Here is a 20,540-nt window from a genome sequence, read left to right as displayed (position 1 = left end):
AAAGGGAACCTGTCACCTGAATTTAGATTTGAATCCGGAGGACAGAGAATGAACTTCAATCCAATATTGCGGCCAGCATGCAGCCAGCGGGTAAGGAAAGGGTGAATCAAACACCCAAAAATCCCGCCCATATGACCCAAAACAGGTCCCGCCAAATTCAGGTGACAGGTTCCCTTTAACCCCTTCATGACCCAGCCTATTTTGGCCTTAATGACCTTGCCGTTTTTTTGCAATTCTGACCAGTGTCCCTTTATGAGGTAATAACTCAGGAACGCTTTAACGGATCCTAGCAATTCTGAGATTGTTTTTTCGTGACATATTGGGCTTCATGTTAGTGGTAAATTTAGGTCGATAATTTCTGAGTTTATTTGTGAAAAAAAACGGAAATTTGGCGAAAATTTTGAAAATTTCGCAATTTTCACATTTTGAATTTTTATTCTGTTAAACCAGAGAGTTATGTGACACAAAATAGTTAATAAATAACGTTTCCCACATGTCTACTTTACATCAGCGCAATTTTGGAAACAAATTTTTTTTTTGCTAGGAAGTTATAAGGGTTAAAATTTGACCAGTGATGTCTCATTTTTATAACAAAATTTACAAAACCATTTTTTTTAGGGACCACCTCACATTTGAAGTCATTTTGAGGGTTCTATATGGCTGAAAATACCCAAAAGTGACACCATTCTAAAAACTGCACCCCTCAAGGTGCTCAAAACCACATTCAAGAAGTTTATTAACCCTTCAGGTGTTTCACAGCAGCAGAAGCAACATGGAAGTAAAAAATGAACATTTAACTTTTTAGTCACAAAAATGATCTTTTAGCAACAATTTTTTTATTTTCCCAAGGGTAAAAGGAGAAACTGGACCACGGACGTTGTTGTCCAATTTGTCCTGAGTACGCTGATACCTCATATGTGGGGGTAAACCACTGTTTGGGCGCACGGCAGGGCTCGGAAGGGAAGGAGCGCCATTTGACTTTTTGAATGAAAAATTGGCTCAAATCTTTAGCGGACACCATGTCGCGTTTGGAGAGCCCCCGTGTGCCTAAACATTGGAGCTCCCCCACAAGTGACCCCATTTTGGAAACTAGACCCCCCAAGGAACTTATCTAGAAGCATAGTGAGCACTTTAAACCCCCAGGTGCTTCACAAATTGATCCGTAAAAATGAAAAAGTACTTTTTTTTCCCTAAAAAATTATTTTAGCCTCAATTTTTTCATTTTCACATGGGCAACAGGATAAAATGGATCCTAAATTTTGTTGGGCAATTTCTCCTGAGTACACCGATACCTCACATGTGGGGGTAAACCACTGTTTGGGCACATGGTAAGGCTCGGAAGGGAAGGAGCGCCATTTGACTTTTTGAATGAAAAATTATCTCCATCGTTAGCGGACACCATGTCGCTTTTGGAATGCCCCTGTGTGCCTAAACATTGGAGCTCCTCCACAAGTGACCCCATTTTGGAAACTAGACCCCCCAAGGAACTTATCTAGAGGCATAGTGAGCACTTTAAACCCCCAGGTGCTTCACAAATTGATCCGCAAAAATGAAAAAGTACTTTTTTTTCACACAAAATTTATTTTAGCCTCAGTTCTTTCATTTTCACATGGGCAACAGGATAAAATGGATCCTAAAATTTGTTGGGCAATTTCTCCTGAGTACGCCGATACCTCATATGTGGGGGTAAACCACTGTTTGGGTGCACGGCAAGGCTCGGAAGGGGAGGCGTGCCATTTGACTTTTTGAATGGAAAATTAGCTCCAATCGTTAGCGGACACCATGTCGCGTTTGGAGAGCCCCTGTGTGCCTAAACATTGGAGATCCCCTACAAGTGACCCCAATTTGGAAACTAGACCCCCCAAGGAACTTATCTAGATGCATAGTGAGCACTTATAACCCCCAGGTACGCTGATACCCCATATATGGGGGTAAACCACTGTTTGGGCACATGCCGGGGCTCGGAAGGGAAGTAGTGACGTTTTGGAATGCAGACTTTGATGGAATGGTCTGCGGGCATCATGTTACGTTTGCAGAGCCCCTGATATGCCTAAACAGTAGAAACCCCCCACAAGTGACCCTATTTTGGAAACTAGACCCCCCAAGGAACTTATCTAGATGTGTGGTGAGCACATTCAACCCCCAAGTGCTTCACAGAAGTTTATAACGCAGAGCCGTGAAAATAAAAAATCATTTTTCTTTCCTCAAAAAAGATGTTTTAGCAAGCAATTTTTTATTTTCACAAGGGTAACAGGAGAAATTGGGCCCCAATATTTGTTGCCCAGTTTGTTGTGAGTGTGCTGGTACCCCATATGTGGGGGTAAACCACTGTTTGGGCGCACATCGGGGCTCGGAAAGGAAGTAGTGACATTTGAAATGCAGACTTTGATGGAATGGTCTGCGGGCATCACGTTGCATTTGCAGAGCCCCTGATGTGCCTAAACAGTAGAAACACCCCACAAGTGACCCCATTTTGGAAACTAGACCCCCGAAAGAACTTATCTAGATGTGTGGTGACCACTTTCAACCCCCAAGTGCTTCACAGAAGTTTATAACGCAGAGCCGTGAAAATAAAAAATAATTGTTCTTTCCTCAAAAATTATGTTTTAGCAAGTAATTTTTTACTTTTGCAAGGGTAACAGGAGAAATTGGACCCCAACAGTTGTTGCCCAGTTTGTCCTGAGTACGCTGGTACCCCAAATGTGGGGGTAAACCACTGTTTGGGCGCACGTCGGGGCTTGGAAGGGAGGGAGCACCATTTGACTTTTTGAACGCAAGATTGGCTGGAATCAATGGTGGCGCCATGTTGCGTTTGGAGACCCCTGATGTGCCTAAACAGTGGAAACCCCTCAATTCTAACTTCAACACTAACCCCAACACACCCCTAATCCTAATCCCAACTGTAGCCATAACCCTAATCACAACCCTAACCCCAACACACCCCTAACCACAACCCTAACCGCAACACACCCGTAACCCTAATTCCAACCCTAATCCTAACCCTAATCCCAACCCTAACCCTAATCCCAACCCTAACCACAACTGTAACCCCAACGCACCCCTAACCCTATCCGTAACCCTAACCACAAGCCTAATCTTAACCCTATTTCCAACCCTAGCCCTAATTCCAACCCTAACTCTAATTCCAACCCTAATCCTAAGGCTATGTGCCCACGTTGCGGATTCGTGTGAGATTTTTCCGCACGATTATTGAAAAATCTGCAGGTAAAAGGCACTGCGTTTTACCTGCGGATTTACAGCAGATTTCCAGTGTTTTTTTGTGCGGATTTCACCTGCGGATTCCTATTGAGGAACAGGTGTAAAACGCTGTGGAATCCGCACAAAGAATTGACATGCTGCGGAAAATACAACGCAGCGTTTCTGCACGGAATTTTCCGCACCATGGGCACAGCGGATTTGGTTTTCCATAGGTTTACATGGTACTGTAAAGCTGATGGAAAACTGCTACGAATTCGCAGCGGCCAATCCGCTGCGGATCCGCGGCCAATCCGCTGCGGATCCGCGGCCAATCCGCTGCGGATCCGCGGCCAATCCGCTGCGGATCCGCGGCCAATCCGCTGCGGATACGCAGCCAAATCCGCACTGTGTGCACATGCCATAACCCTAACCCTACCTGTAACCCTACCCCTAACCCTACCCCTAGTTCTAACCCTAGTTCTAACCCTAGTTCTAACCCTAACCCTAGTGGAAAAAGAAAAAAAAATATTTTCTTTATTTTATTATTGTCCCTACCTATGGGGGTGATAAAGGGGGGGGGTTATTTATTTATTTTTTTATTTTGATCGCTGTGATAGAACCTACCACAGCGATCAAAATGTACTTTGTAATGATTCGGCGGGCGCACTGAGCATGCGCCCGCCATTTTGGAAGATGGCGGCGCCCATCGAGGAGGCGGACGGGCACCGGGAGCCTCGGTAAGTATAAGGGGGGGGAGATCGGGGCACGGGGGGGGCGTCGGAGCACGGGGGGGTGACATAGGAGCAGGGGGGGAGCGGGCAGGAGGACGGGGGAGCGGAGCACAGGACGGAGGGGACCGGACCCCATAACGGAGCACTGGGGGGGCGATCGGTGGGGTGGGGGGGGTCACTTCAGGTTTTCCAGCCATGGCCGATGGTATTGCAGCATCGGCCATGGCTGGATTGTAATATTTCACCAGTTTTTTAGGTGAAATATTACAAATCGCTCTGATTGGCAGTTTCACTTTCAACAGCCAATCAGAGTGATCATAGCCCCCCCGGGCTGAAGTACCACTCCCCCTGTCTCTGCAGAACGGGTGAAATCGGAGTTAACCCTTTCACCCGCTCTGCAGCGACGCGATCATTCCATGACGCCACATAGGCGTCATGGGTCGGATTGGCACGGGTTTTCAAGACGCCTACGTGGCGTCATGGGTCGGGAAGGGGTTAAATGAGAAGGTGTGTCCAAACTTTTGGTCTGTACTGTATTTGTTATGTTTGTGGGGATAAAAGAAAATAAATCTTATCAATTGTCTAGGCTTCATTGAATTCTAAATAGCTGTTACTTTCTAATGATTTTGATGATAATTAAAGAAGTTGTCCACTACTTGGGCAACTTCTTCTCATACCCCACACTTGGTCCCCATAAAATAATAAAACCTATACTCAACTCCCTTGCCAGTGCAATTCCCATAGTGTCTGCACTAACGATCCCAGGGCTCTTGTGCAGTTGTTGTAACACATCACTTCGGCTCCCAGCTGATGTCACTATCCCCTCCTCCTGTCGAATTCTGCAGGAAGAGATAGTCCAAGATCAGCTGCAGCCCGAATTTCTACGTTTGATTTGTATAAAGGCTGAGACAGTGAAGGCAGCGCTGATTGGGCGTTGACGTGATGTGTCACAACAATCACACAACACCTTCGGGACCGCAAGTGCCAATGGCCTAGTAGTGGACAGCCCCTTTAAGTTAAATACAGAATAGTGTTTACTATCTATTTTATGATCGATCCGTTATACACGGGACTTTTGTCATCCAGATTGATACGTTGTACGAATGGGATGCTTTTAGATTTTCTTGTATCAGATGGTGAATAAATGCCAATGTCCTGTCAGAGACCAGCAGTGATCTAGGCTACATCTGTTCCTTCAAGTGCTGAGATCACCATAGTGTTTACATATTCTCCACAAAACTAGTAAATACAAACCTTATGTTAATGCCAAACATAACAAATTTCCATAGGAGCTTAGTACACTGGTAATTTTACTATCCTATTAAACATGATTTCACCAGTATCACATTTTTTCAAATGTGCTGAATATCTGCTCCAAAAATTATCACCATGTTTGCCACGTAACTTCCATAGACCTTAAAACATTCCATTGTGTGAGTGCATTGCCTCTGTCTTGTTTGTAGTCCTGATAAGCGATTTTACTTTACAATATGAAATCTAACCAAATGAAAAGTCATATGATGATGGTGCTATGTGCTCATATTGTTGGTATCATTGAAAAACAGGGTCAATATCCAAATTCAAGAAAAATAAATTAAAGAAAAAATAACATCCTACACATTGAAAGCCTGTCACAGAAATGATCAATCAAGTCTAAAAACAGTCAAAATGTTGACATTAAGAAGAAGGAAAATTTTAAGCTAAAACGTGAATACGCTGACTGTGTTAAATAAATAATAGATAAACTAGATAAACCAAAAATAATACAATTTCTAGATGACTAAAATCTAGTGTATGATCATAGGAGCTTAAACGGAAATGAAATTAAGATCTCTTATCGGTATTTTAACCTTAATCCACTGCCCAAAAAGGTACATAACATATTTTCTTTTCATAAAAAGAATTATGCTAAATAATGGTACAATATTACAGGCCATCCCCTAATTTTTAGCTTCTTTAACTTGCTGTCTTTTCCTGTTGTGTAAAACGTAAACTGCATTACTAAAGTAGAATACGTTGAGAGATAGTGAGATGCTGCATCCTTTCTGGTGAGCAGGTGGGCTTCATCTGCATTATTATAAGAAGGAGGTAGCCTAATAAAAGATCATACATTATTAGTAATAAATAATGCACTTTGGAGCTTCGCTGTGCATCTGTAATGGTATTGTAGCCCTTATTTGTTAGGTCGACTATGAGTGACATTAACTATCTCCTAAAACATTCATGACACTATATTAATTGGGGGGCAATCTTAAGTAAATAGTATTGTATTTAAGTAAAAAAATGATGGTTAGTGTAAGTTAGTCATTAAACATTAATAGAAGCAATTATTATTGCACAAAAATCAGTTTATTGTTAGGTGGGACCAAAATACACCCTATAATCTGATCTGATCAATATAACTATTTCACAACGTCATTTATAAATACTATGCATTTTATTATTCTCTATCTTTCTTCATTCAGTGGTTGCTTTAAACAGTACTGCCGTGATTAAGTACTGTATATCTGTCCAGTTTCTTAGGTCCACTCATTGCATAAGGCACATTAACTAATTCTCACTGATGGCTAAAATGATGAATACGATTAGAAAACAACTGTAACTTGTTTATGTTTTTATTGAAAAACTCCCAATATTAATTTTTTTTGTGTGTTTTTCTATAGAACAAAATACTATGGGAGTAGATAAAGCACTTAACAAGCCAGTTTGGCATTTTTCATGGTTTAGATTGTTTCTCATTGTGCTGTAGAGATACTCTGTCTCATGCTCATATATCAAGATTTTACACTATGTGTAATTAGTTTAGAGCTTTCATGTTGGCTGTAAATAAATAGATGCGTAGAGAGATATTGTTAGAGATATTGTTTTCTGCTTCTGAACAATGACCCTTTTAGTGTCCATGTAGCTGTCATAATTTTGTATTTTTCTGGATATGGTTACAGATAGCAAATGGTCAAGAGGCAGTGCATAAGAGATTAAAGGAAAAGGTAGTGGGCTACAAATGTAAGTTCTGCGTGGAAATCCATCCCACACTCCGAGCCATCTACAATCACCTTCGCAAACATGTCCAATATGGAAATGCTCCCCCACTTCCTCCTGAACTAAAGGTACAAATAGTAAATTTTAACTTAACGGCTCAAACATTTTGAAGCTGCTTTTCTTGTAGCCTTGACACGTTTTATTGAATAAAAGACTGTTTTAAATGGTGCTTCTTGGTTATTTAACATTCTGAACTGCCAGACACCTTATAACTCTTCAAGTATAGAAGTATAATTTTTCTAAAAACATAACTCACTGTCACATAAGTCAGGTTATGTCTACATGTTACTGTGTTTCTTGAAAGCATTGCCCTTTTAGTTAATGTTAGCATAAGTTTTTCAGAATTGTTGTTCCATTATTCTTCCAGGATATGGGATTCTTTGATGCATTTTAATAGTATACTATGTAAATGTATCGCTGTAGTATATACTTACTAATCCAACATTTCACCTGTGTGTTTCCAAACCTATGAAATGCTGCTGTTCATTACCATGCAAACGGCTTGGCATTTCAAAGTATATGTTTATTTTTGGTACCTAAAAGTAGAAATAGCTTTTCTGTGATAAATAAATAAATGTTTGATATAGTGCAAAGTACAAATTATGCTCTTTTCTTTCAAAAGGAGGATATAACCCAGGATGATGGCAAATATCTTCAAGGGCACCCTGCTGACTCCTGCACACCGGCAGGAGAATGTAGCACTGAAGTAGAACCAAACCCCATTCCTGCTCCCCTTCCAAAACGCTGCAGGCCAGGTGGCTACCCATGTAAACAGTGTGACCGAGTCTTAATGTCCATGCAAGGCCTGCGATCCCATGAGAGAAGTCACTTGGCACTTGCCCTGTTTGCTAGAGAAGGCAAATACAACTGCAAGTTTTGCTCCTTTGTCTCTGCCTTCAGGCCCAAGTAAGATCTGTAAAATAATGCTTTCTATTCATTTTTATTAGCATATTTATTTCTCTCTAACTGCTTAAGACATATCAGTGTACTGTTCTTAAAGATCCTATATTATTTTTTATGGATGGTATTCAAAATGCATAGTTTTAAATTATTATATTTAAGCATTGTTTGTTTTTACTTATAGGGAATCTATCAGTAGGATCAACTCTCCTAAGCCGTTTACATGGGCATGTAGGTCGTAGAAAGTCGAATAAAATGATACATTGAAACCTGCAGTCCAATGTATAATTTCAGAGAAATCTACATTTTTCTTAAAATGTAAATGAGCGGTTAAGATCTCTAGGCTGGACATAGATCTCCCTGAAAATCTGCCTCCAGAACTTATTATAAATGAAAAAGGGCAGTTCCAGTGTGAGAGAAGTAATTGACAGTCTGCTCTACTGATCTGCATGTCTCACACTGCTCACCTGATCTACATGTCTCATACTGATAACTTCATCTTTCATTTAAAATAACCTTAGGGAGATCATTGTCTGGCCCATAGATCTTGATGACTCATTTACATGTTAAAAAAACATGATTTTTTTCTGAAGTAAGACAGAGATCACAGATATCAAGGTATTATTTTATTCTAATTTCTATGACCTAGATGTCTTAGGAGGGTTGATCCTACAGACAGATTTTATTTAACAATAGCAATATGAAGACTTGATGTACAACTCAAATACTTTAGAACCATCAAGGTCTTCTGAATTATACTGTATGGTATATCTGACAGAGCTTCTCTGTCATTTTAAGCATGTGGTAGGCAAAATAAAATATTATGTGGTTCATGACCCCTTCAAAGAGTTTCACATTATAGTCAGCAGAGGGCCAGAAGAAGAGGTAGGCCTACACATACTGTACATGACTCGCTTACATAACCATATTTTTGGTCAGCATTTTTTACATATATTTTATTTAGCTAAAGTGAGCTTAGAAATAGCAAGAGAAACAAAATTGTTGCAAAATAGAACTGTCCTTGAACTTGGCAAAATACACTTGGAGAAAACTCAGCTATAGCAACTTTTTAGAGTTGGGAAAAATGCCACAGAGTCCAACAGCGTAATCATTATTCTGGGGATGAGAGCTGCAACCTATGAAGATGCCGTCCTGAGCTGCTCATCAGGAACATGAAGGCTTACAGTCAGGCATCAGTTGCCTGTCTCAATTGTTTTATCGTAATATGTAATAATATTAATGGTTTTCAGCGCATGACTAGAGATAAATACTGATTGACTTGTATTAACATGTGATTATAAGCATTCATAAATATATTTTATATACCTTTAAACATTCCTTGGTCATTAGCTATTAACTGCTATGTAGAATTGGGTACTTCCAAAACCCTACTTCATTATATATATGTATATAATATATATATATATATATATATATATATACACTCACCGGCCACTTTATTAGGTACACCATGCTAGTAACGGGTTGGACCCCCTTTTGCCTTCAGAACTGCCTCAATTCTTCGTGCCATAGATTCAACAAGGTGCTGGAAGCATTCCTCAGAGATTTTGGTCCATATTGACATGATGGCATCACACAGTTGCCGCAGATTTGTCGGCTGCACATCCCAAAGATGCTCCATACAAGGCAGGATGGATCCATGCTTTCATGTTGTTTACGCCAAATTCTGACCCTACCATCCGAATGTCGCAGCAGAAATCGAGACTCATCAGACCAAGCAACGTTTTTCCAATCTTCTACTGTCCAATTTCGATGAGCTTGTACAAATTGTAGCCTCAGTTTCCTGTTCTTAGCTGAAAGGAGTGGTACCCGGTGTGGTCTTCTGCTGCTGTAGCCCATCTGCCTCAAAGTTCGACGCACTGTGCGTTCAGAGATGCTCTTAGACCTACCTTGGTTGTAAAGGGTGGCGATTTGAGTCACTGTTGCCTTTCTATCAGCTCGAACCAGTCTGCCCATTCTCCTCTGACCTCTGGCATCAACAAGGCATTTCCGCCCACAGAACTGCCGCTCACTGGATTTTTTTTCTTTTTCGGACCATTCTCTGTAAACCCTAGAGATGGTTGTGCGTGAAAATCCCAGTAGATCAGCAGTTTCTGAAATACTCAGACCAGCCCTTCTGGCACCAACAACCATGCCACGTTCAAAGGCACTCAAATCACCTTTCTTCCCCATACTGATGCTCGGTTTGAACTGCAGGAGATTGTCTTGACCATGTCTACATGCCTAAATGCACTGAGTTGCCGCCATGTGATTGGCTGATTAGAAATTAAGTGTTAACAAGAAGTTGGACAGGTGTACCTAATAAAGTGGCCAGTGAGTGTATATATATATATATATATATATATATATATATATATATATATATATATATATATATATATATATACACAGTACAGACAAAAAGTTTGGACACACCTTCTCATTTAAAGATTTTTCTGTATTTTCATGACTATGAAAATTGTACATTTACACTGAAGGCATCAGATCTATGAATTAACACATGTGGAATTATATACTTAACAAAAAAGTGTGAAACAACTGAAAATATGTCTTATATTCTAGGTTCTTCAAAGAAGCCACCTTTTGCATTGATGACTGCTTTGCACACTCTTGGCATTCTCTTGATGAGCTTCAAGAGGTAGTCACCGGGAATGGTTTTCACTTCACAGGTGTGCCCTGTCAGGTTTAATACGTGGGATTTCTTCCTTATAAATGGGGTTGGGACCATCAGTTGTGTTGAGCAGAAGCCTGGTGGATACACAGCTGATAGTCCTACTGAATACACTGTTAGAATTTGTATTATGGCAAAAAAAAAGCAGCTAAGTAAAGAAAAACGACTGGCCATCATTACTTTCAGAAATGAAGGTCAGTCAGTCCGAAAAATTGGGAAAACTTTGAAAGTGTCCCCAAGTGCAGTTGGAAAAACCATCAAGCGCTACAAAGAAACTGGCTCACATGAGGACCGCTCCAGGAAAGGAAGACCAAGAGTCTGCTTCCGAGGATAAGTTTATCCGAGTCACTAGCCTCAGAAATCGCAGGTTAACAGCAGCTCCGATTAGAGACCAGGTCAATGCCACACAGAGTTCTAGCAGCAGACACATCTCTACAACAACTGTTAAGAGGAGACTTTGTGCAGCAGGTCTTCATGGTAAAATAGCTGCTAGGAAACCACTGCTAAGGATAGACAACAAGCAGAAGAGACTTGTTTGGGCTAAAGAACACAAGGAATGGACATATGACCAGTTTAAATCTGTGCTTTGGTCTGATGAGTCCAAATTTGAGATCTTTGGTTCCAACCACCGTGTCTTCATGCGATGCAGAAAAGGTGAACGGATGGACTCTACATGCCTGGTTCCAACCGTGAAGCATGGAGGAGGAGGTGTGATGGTGTGGGGGTGCTTTGCTGGTGACACTGTTGGGGATTTATTCAAAATTGAAGGCATATGGAACCAGCATGGCTACAACAGTATCTTGCAGCGGCATGCTATTCCATCCGGTTTGCGTTTAGTTGGACCATCATTTATTTTTCAACAGAACAATGACCCCAAACACACCTCCAGGCTGTGTAAGGGCTATTAGACCAAGAAGGAGAGTGATGGGGTGCTACACCAGATGACCTGGCCTCCACAGTCACCAGACCTGAACCCATTCGAGATGGTTTGGGGTGAGGTGGACCGCAGAATGCAACCAAAAGGGCCAACAAGTGTTAAGCATCTCTGGGAACTCCTTCAATATTGTTGGAAGACCAACAAACCTCTTGAAACTCATCAAGAGAATGCCAAGAGTGTGCAAAGCAGTCATCAAAGCAAAAGGTGGCTACTTTGAAGAACCTAGAATATAAGACATATTTTCAGTTGTTTCACACTTTTTTGTTAAGTATATAATTCCACATGTGTTAATTCATAGTTTTGATGCCTTCAGTGTGAATGTACAATTTTCATAGACATGAAAATACAGAAAAATCTTTAAATGAGATGTGTCCAAACTTTTTATCTGTACTATATATATATATATATATATATATATATATATATATATATATATATATATATATATATATATATATATATATATATATATATATATATATACATATTAGCATTTCATCAGATCCAGGTTCTGCATCTGGCCCTAAAGAAATTAAAAGTGTTACATGAACGCTTGGCAAAGCAGATGAACCACCTACTAGAAGCAGGCCACCACCCAGCTTGGCTAACACAAGGAAGAATGGTGCTGCTCATGAAGGATCCTCACAAAGGAACAGTTCCATCCAACTACCACCCAATAGCCTACCAAGCTATAGAACCACTAGATGGTGGCCCGATTCTAACGCATCGGGTATTCTAGAATATGCATGTCCACGTAGTATATTGGCCATTTACGTAGTGTATTGCCCAGCTACATAGTATACAGCACAGCGACGTAGGATATTGCGCAGCTACGTAGTATATTGCACAGAGCCACATAGTATATTGCACAGCTTTGTAGTATATTGCCCAGCCTTGTAGTATATTGTCCAGCCACGTAGTCTTGTAGTATACAGCAGAGCCACGTAGTATATTGCCCAGCCTTGTAGTGTATTGCCCTGCCACGTAGTATATTGCCCAGCTACATAGTATACAGCACAGCGACGTAGGATATTGCGCAGCTACGTTGTATATTGCACAGAGCCACATAGTATATTGTCCAGCCACGTAGTATATTGCCCAGCCTTGTAGTATACAGCAGAGCCACGTAGGATATTGCCCAGTGACGTAGTATATTACCGAGGCACGTATGTCACAGGGCCAAAAAATAAAAAATAAACATACTCACCTAACGATCCGAGGGCCCCTTGTAGTGTATCATACTCACCATTCTTGTCGCTGCTCCTCGGCGTCCCGTGTCTCCTCTTCCTGGGATCCTGTGCAGATGGTAGTGCTCGGCTTCAGGAAATTGGCCGCGGGATGCCGCGCATGCGCAGATCGAGATCGCGGCGGCCATTTTCCTGAAGCCGAGTTCCATTGCAAGTGCCAGGGCTGGTGGGAGCAGGACCTATGAGACGTCGCGGTCACATGACCGTGACGTCACGGCAGGTCCTTGCCGCACACCAGCCCTGGGACGGGACCGAACCGCAAGCTGACGGTTGTAATGGAGCGGTCCGGGGAGCGTGGCGAGGAGCGAGAAAGGCGGCGGAGGGTGAGTATAGCAGGTTTTTTTATTTATTATTTTTAACATTACATTTTGTACTATTGATGCCGCATAGGCAGCGTCAATAGTACAAAGTTGGGGACACACAGGGTTAATAGCAGCGGTAACGGAGTGCGTTATGTTATGGTTCTCAATGGCAAGAGAACATAGCCCAGCAAACATAAGTACTAGCTCTTGGAAGGATGGAAACTAAACTGACCATGAACTAAACCTGCCGCACAACTAACAGTAGCCGGGTAGCGTTGCCTACGTTTTTTATCCCTAGACGCCCAGCGCCGGCCGGAGGACTAACTAATCCTGGCAGAGGAAAATATAGTCCTGGCTCACCTCTAGAGAAATTTCCCCGAAAGGCAGACAGAGGCCCCCACATATATTGGCGGTGATTTTAGATGAAATGACAAACGTAGTATGAAAATAGGTTTAGCAAAATTGAGGTCCGCTTACTAGATAGCAGGAAGACAGAAAGGGCACTTTCATGGTCAGCTGAAAACCCTATCAAAACGCCATCCTGAAATTACTTTAAGACTCTAGTATTAACTCATAACATCAGAGTGGCAATTTCAGATCACAAGAGCTTTCCAGACACAGAAACGAAACTACAGCTGTGAACTGGAACAAAATGCAAAAACAAACGAGGACTAAAGTCCAACTTAGCTGGGAGTTGTCTAGCAGCAGGAACATGCACAGAAAGGCTTCTGATTACAATGTTGACCGGCATGGAAGTGACAGAGGAGCAAGGTTAAATAGCGACTCCCACATCCTGATGGAAACAGGTGAACAGAGGGGATGATGCACACCAGTTCAATTCCACCAGTGGCCACCGGGGGAGCCCAAAATCCAATTTCACAACAGTACCCCCCCCTCAAGGAGGGGGCACCGAACCCTCACCAGAACCACCAGGGCGATCAGGATGAGCCCTATGAAAGGCACGGACCAGATCGGAGGCATGAACATCAGAGGCAGTCACCCAAGAATTATCCTCCTGACCGTATCCCTTCCATTTGACCAGATACTGGAGTTTCCGTCTGGAAACCCGGGAGTCCAAGATTTTTTCCACAACGTACTCCAACTCGCCCTCAACCAACACCGGAGCAGGAGGCTCAACGGAAGGCACAACCGGTACCTCATACCTGCGCAACAATGACCGATGAAAAACATTATGAATAGAAAAAGATGCAGGGAGGTCCAAACGGAAGGACACAGGGTTAAGAATCTCCAATATCTTGTACGGGCCGATGAACCGAGGCTTAAACTTAGGAGAAGAAACCCTCATAGGGACAAAACGAGAAGACAACCACACCAAGTCCCCAACACAAAGCCGAGGACCAACCCGACGCCAGCGGTTGGCAAAAAGCTGAGTCTTCTCCTGGGACAACTTCAAATTGTCCACTACCTGCCCCCAAATCTGATGCAACCTCTCCACCACAGCATCCACTCCAGGACAATCCGAAGATTCCACCTGACCAGAAGAAAATCGAGGATGAAACCCCGAATTACAGAAAAAAGGAGACACCAAGGTGGCAGAGCTGGCCCGATTATTGAGGGCAAACTCCGCTAAAGGCAAAAAAGCAACCCAATCATCCTGATCTGCAGACACAAAACACCTCAAATATGTCTCCAAGGTCTGATTCGTCCGCTCGGTCTGGCCATTAGTCTGAGGATGGAAAGCAGACGAGAAAGACAAATCTATGCCCATCCTAGCACAGAATGCTCGCCAAAATCTAGACACGAATTGGGTTCCTCTGTCAGAAACGATATTCTCCGGAATACCATGCAAACGGACCACATTTTGAAAAAACAGAGGAACCAACTCGGAAGAAGAAGGCAACTTAGGCAGGGGAACCAAATGGACCATCTTAGAGAAACGGTCACACACCACCCAGATGACAGACATCTTCTGAGAAACAGGAAGATCCGAAATAAAATCCATCGAGATGTGCGTCCAGGGCCTCTTCGGGATAGGCAAGGGCAACAACAATCCACTAGCCCGAGAACAACAAGGCTTGGCCCGAGCACAAACGTCACAAGACTGCACAAAGCCTCGCACATCTCGAGACAGGGAAGGCCACCAGAAGGACCTTGCCACCAAATCCCTGGTACCAAAGATTCCAGGATGACCTGTCAACGCAGAAGAATGAACCTCAGAAATGACTTTACTGGTCCAATCATCAGGAACAAACAGTCTACCAGGTGGGCAACGATCAGGTCTATCCACCTGAAACTCCTGCAAGGCCCGCCGCAGGTCTGGAGAAACGGCAGACAATATCACTCCATCCTTAAGGATACCTGTAGGTTCAGAGTTACCAGGGGAGTCAGGCTCAAAACTCCTAGAAAGGGCATCCGCCTTAACATTCTTAGAACCCGGCAGGTAGGACACCACAAAATTAAACCGAGAGAAAAACAACGACCAGCGCGCCTGTCTAGGATTCAGGCGTCTGGCGGACTCAAGATAAATTAGATTTTTGTGGTCAGTCAATACCACCACCTGATGTCTAGCCCCCTCAAGCCAATGACGCCACTCCTCAAAAGCCCACTTCATGGCCAAAAGCTCCCGATTCCCAACATCATAATTCCGCTCGGCGGGCGAAAATTTACGCGAGAAAAAGGCACAAGGTCTCATCACGGAACAATCGGAACTTCTCTGCGACAAAACCGCCCCAGCTCCGATTTCAGAAGCGTCGACCTCAACCTGAAAAGGAAGAGCAACATCAGGCTGACGCAACACAGGGGCGGAAGAAAAGCGGCGCTTAAGCTCCCGAAAGGCCTCCACAGCAGCAGGGGACCAATCAGCAACATCAGCACCCTTCTTAGTCAAATCAGTCAATGGTTTAACAACATCAGAAAAACCAGCAATAAATCGACGATAAAAGTTAGCAAAGCCCAAAAATTTCTGAAGACTCTTAAGAGAAGAAGGTTGCGTCCAATCACAAATAGCCTGAACCTTGACAGGATCCATCTCGATGGAAGAGGGGGAAAAAATATATCCCAAAAAGGAAATCTTTTGAACCCCAAAAACGCACTTAGAACCCTTCACACACAAGGAATTAGACCGCAAAACCTGAAAAACCCTCCTGACCTGCCGGACATGAGAGTCCCAGTCATCCGAAAAAATCAAAATATCATCCAGATACACAATCATAAATTTATCCAAATAATCACGGAAAATGTCATGCATAAAGGACTGAAAGACTGAAGGGGCATTTGAAAGACCAAAAGGCATCACCAAATACTCAAAGTGGCCCTCGGGCGTATTAAATGCGGTCTTCCACTCATCCCCCTGCTTAATTCGCACCAAATTATACGCCCCACGGAGATCTATCTTAGAGAACCACTTGGCCCCCTTTATGCGAGCAAACAAATCAGTCAGCAGTGGCAACGGATATTGATATTTAACCGTGATTTTATTCAAAAGCCGATAATCAATACACGGCCTCAAAGAGCCATCTTTCTTAGCCACAAAGAAAAAACCGGCTCCTAAGGGAGATGACGAAGGACGAATATGTCCCTTTTCCAAGGACTCCTTTATATATTCTCGCATAGCAGCATGTTCAGGCACAGACAGATTAAATAAACGACCCTTAGGGTATTTACTACCCGGAATCAAATCTATGGCACAATCGCACTCCCGGTGCGGAGGTAATGAACCAAGCTTAGGTTCTTCAAAAACGTCACGATATTCAGTCAAGAATTCAGGAATCTCAGAGGGAATAGATGATGAAATGGAAACCACAGGTACGTCCCCATGCGTCCCCTTACATCCCCAGCTTAACACAGACATAGCTTTCCAGTCAAGGACTGGGTTATGAGATTGCAGCCATGGCAATCCAAGCACCAACACATCATGTAGGTTATACAGCACAAGAAAGCGAATAATCTCCTGATGATCCGGATTAATCCGCATAGTTACTTGTGTCCAGTATTGTGGTTTATTACTAGCCAATGGGGTGGAGTCAATCCCCTTCAGGGGTATAGGAGTTTCAAGAGGCTCCAAATCATACCCACAGCGTTTGGCAAAGGACCAATCCATAAGACTCAAAGCGGCGCCAGAGTCGACATAGGCATCCGCGGTAATAGATGATAAAGAACAAATCAGGGTCACAGATAGAATAAACTTAGACTGTAAAGTGCCAATTGAAACAGACTTATCAAGCTTCTTAGTACGCTTAGAGCATGCTGATATAACATGAGTTGAATCACCGCAATAGAAGCACAACCCATTTTTTCGTCTTAAATTCTGCCGTTCACTTCTGGACAGAATTCTATCACATTGCATATTCTCTGGCGTCTTCTCAGTAGACACCGCCAAATGGTGCACAGGTTTGCGCTCCCTCAGACGCCTATCGATCTGGATAGCCATTGTCATGGACTCATTCAGACCCGCAGGCACAGGGAACCCCACCATAACATCCTTAATGGCATCAGAGAGACCCTCTCTGAAATTCGCCGCCAGGGCGCACTCATTCCACTGAGTAAGCACAGCCCATTTACGGAATTTCTGGCAGTATATTTCAGCTTCGTCTTGCCCCTGAGATAGGGACATCAAGGCCTTTTCCGCCTGAAGCTCTAACTGAGGTTCCTCATAAAGCAACCCCAAGGCCAGAAAAAACGCATCCACATTGAGCAACGCAGGATCCCCTGGAGCCAATGCAAAAGCCCAATCCTGAGTGTCGCCCCGGAGCAAGGAAATCACAATCCTGACCTGCTGAGCAGGATCTCCAGCAGAGCGAGATTTCAGGGACAAAAACAACTTGCAATTATTTTTGAAATTTTGAAAGCAAGATCTATTCCCCGAGAAAAATTCAGGCAAAGGAATTCTAGGTTCAGATATAGGAACATGAACAACAAAATCTTGTAAATTTTGAACTTTCGTGGTGAGATTATTCAAACCTGCAGCTAAACTCTGAATATCCATTTTAAACAGGTGAACACAGAGCCATTCCAGGATTAGAAGGAGAGAGAGAGAGAGAAGGGCTGCAATATAGGCAGACTTGCAAGAGATTCAATTACAAGCACACTCAGAACTGAAGGGAAGGGAAAAAAAAATATATATCTTCAGCAGACTTCTCTTTTCTCTCCTTTCTCTGTCAATTAATTTAACCCTTTGCGGCCGGTCAAACTGTTATGGTTCTCAATGGCAAGAGAACATAGCCCAGCAAACATAAGTACTAGCTCTTGGAAGGATGGAAACTAAACTGACCATGAACTAAACCTGCCGCACAACTAACAGTAGCCGGGTAGCGTTGCCTACGTTTTTTATCCCTAGACGCCCAGCGCCGGCCGGAGGACTAACTAATCCTGGCAGAGGAAAATATAGTCCTGGCTCACCTCTAGAGAAATTTCCCCGAAAGGCAGACAGAGGCCCCCACATATATTGGCGGTGATTTTAGATGAAATGACAAACGTAGTATGAAAATAGGTTTAGCAAAATTGAGGTCCGCTTACTAGATAGCAGGAAGACAGAAAGGGCACTTTCATGGTCAGCTGAAAACCCTATCAAAACGCCATCCTGAAATTACTTTAAGACTCTAGTATTAACTCATAACATCAGAGTGGCAATTTCAGATCACAAGAGCTTTCCAGACACAGAAACGAAACTACAGCTGTGAACTGGAACAAAATGCAAAAACAAACGAGGACTAAAGTCCAACTTAGCTGGGAGTTGTCTAGCAGCAGGAACATGCACAGAAAGGCTTCTGATTACAATGTTGACCGGCATGGAAGTGACAGAGGAGCAAGGTTAAATAGCGACTCCCACATCCTGATGGAAACAGGTGAACAGAGGGGATGATGCACACCAGTTCAATTCCACCAGTGGCCACCGGGGGAGCCCAAAATCCAATTTCACAACAGCGTTACCCGCGGCATAACACGGTCCGTTACCGCCAGCATTAACCCTGTGTGAGCTGTGTATGCGGACGCGTCGGCAGTGAGTGCGGGGAGTAAGCGGCCATTTTTTCTGGACTGTGCGCGTCGCTGATTGGTCGCGGCAGCCATGACAGGCAGCTGCCGAGACCAATCAGCGAACAAATAACCGTTACAGAAGGACAGACGGAAGTACCCTTAGGCAATTATATAGTAGATATGAACCAGTACATGAATCAGCTCAGAAAGGCATTGGGACCAACATCAGAGGCTCTAAGCACCATCTCATAGTAGATAGAGCAGTTGCTCAAGACTCAAGATCCAGACAGACCAATCTCAGCACAGCCTGGATTGACTACAGGAAAGCCTATGACTCAGTGCTACACACATGGATCTGTGAATGCTTGGCTTTCTATAATGTCAACAGGAAATTAAGAACCTTCCTCAGAAACTCAATGGGGCTATGGAGAACAAGATTGGAAGTCAACTCAAGACAACTAGCACAAGTGACCATCAAATGCGGCATATACCAAGGTGATGCACTGTCCCCATTGCTGTTCTACATAGGCTTGAGCCCCCTCAGTCAGATAATTACAGAGTCTGGCTATGGATACAAGTTCAAGAGTGGAAGCACCATCAGCCACCTCCTCTACATGGATGACGTCAAGCTGTATGCGAAAAATGAACAAGACATCAATTCACTAATCCACCTGACAAGGATCTACAGTGAAGACATCTGGTTGTCCTTTGGACTAGAGAAGTGTGGCCGGTTGGTAATAAAAAGAGGCAAGGAGGTTAAGACTGATCACGTGGAATTACCAGGACGGTACATAGCAGATGTACAGACATGCTACAAGTACATCGACATCCCACAGGGATACGGTAGCCTTGATGAGGAGGCAAGGAAAGCAGCAACATCCATATACCATCAATCGGTAAGACAGGTCCTGAAGAGCCAGCACAATGGGAAGAATAAAATCTGCGCCATCAATGCATATGCCCTGCCAGTTATCAGATATCCTGTGGCATAGTGTCCTGGCCAAAGGAAGAGATGGAAGCTGCAGATGTGAAGACACGAAAGCTCACAATGCATGGAGGTCTCCACCCTAAGTCTAACACCCAAAGATTGTATACCAACAGAAAGGAGGGTGGTCGAGGCTTGATAAGCATCTAAGCCACCATCGCAGATGAAACAGGGAGTATCCAGGAATACAAAAAAAATGGCACCAAAAGATGAGATGCTGAGAGAAAACAAAGGCAGCAACATCAGACCTGGAAGGAAGAACAGGAACATGAAGCGCCATGGCAAGACAAGTCGCTGCATGGGATGTACCATCGACAGATAATGGAGGTGGCTGACATGGAGAAATCCTACCAATGGCTGGAGAAAGCTGGACTCAGAGACAGGACAAAAAACTAATCATAGCAGCACAAGAGCAAGCACTAAGTACCTGATCCATAGAACCAGGAATCTACTACACAAGACAAGACCCAAAGTGCAGACTATGCAAAGAAACCTCAGAAACAGTCCAACACATAGTGGCAGGATGCAAGCAGGAACAGTGTATACCGAACGCCACAACCAAGTAGCGGGAATTG

General features: G+C 43.3%; 1 protein-coding gene across 2 annotated transcripts in view; it reads left to right on the top strand.

The window, feature by feature from the left end:
• ZNF462 (zinc finger protein 462) overlaps positions 1-20,540 on the top strand; it is a 137,537-nt gene that overhangs the window by 64,187 nt on the left and 52,810 nt on the right. For both annotated transcript variants that reach the window (XM_077249319.1, XM_077249320.1), the window contains exons 4-5: positions 6,872-7,036; positions 7,591-7,874. In XM_077249319.1, the coding sequence (XP_077105434.1) occupies positions 6,872-7,036; positions 7,591-7,874 (449 nt within the window). The remainder of the gene's footprint in view (positions 1-6,871; positions 7,037-7,590; positions 7,875-20,540) is intronic.

The sequence above is a fragment of the Ranitomeya variabilis genome, chromosome 1, assembly GCF_051348905.1.
Source record: "Ranitomeya variabilis isolate aRanVar5 chromosome 1, aRanVar5.hap1, whole genome shotgun sequence".
NCBI classification, from domain to species: domain Eukaryota; kingdom Metazoa; phylum Chordata; class Amphibia; order Anura; family Dendrobatidae; genus Ranitomeya; species Ranitomeya variabilis.
Note: the sequence above shows the minus strand (reverse complement) of the source record. Positions and strands in the feature narration are given on the sequence as shown.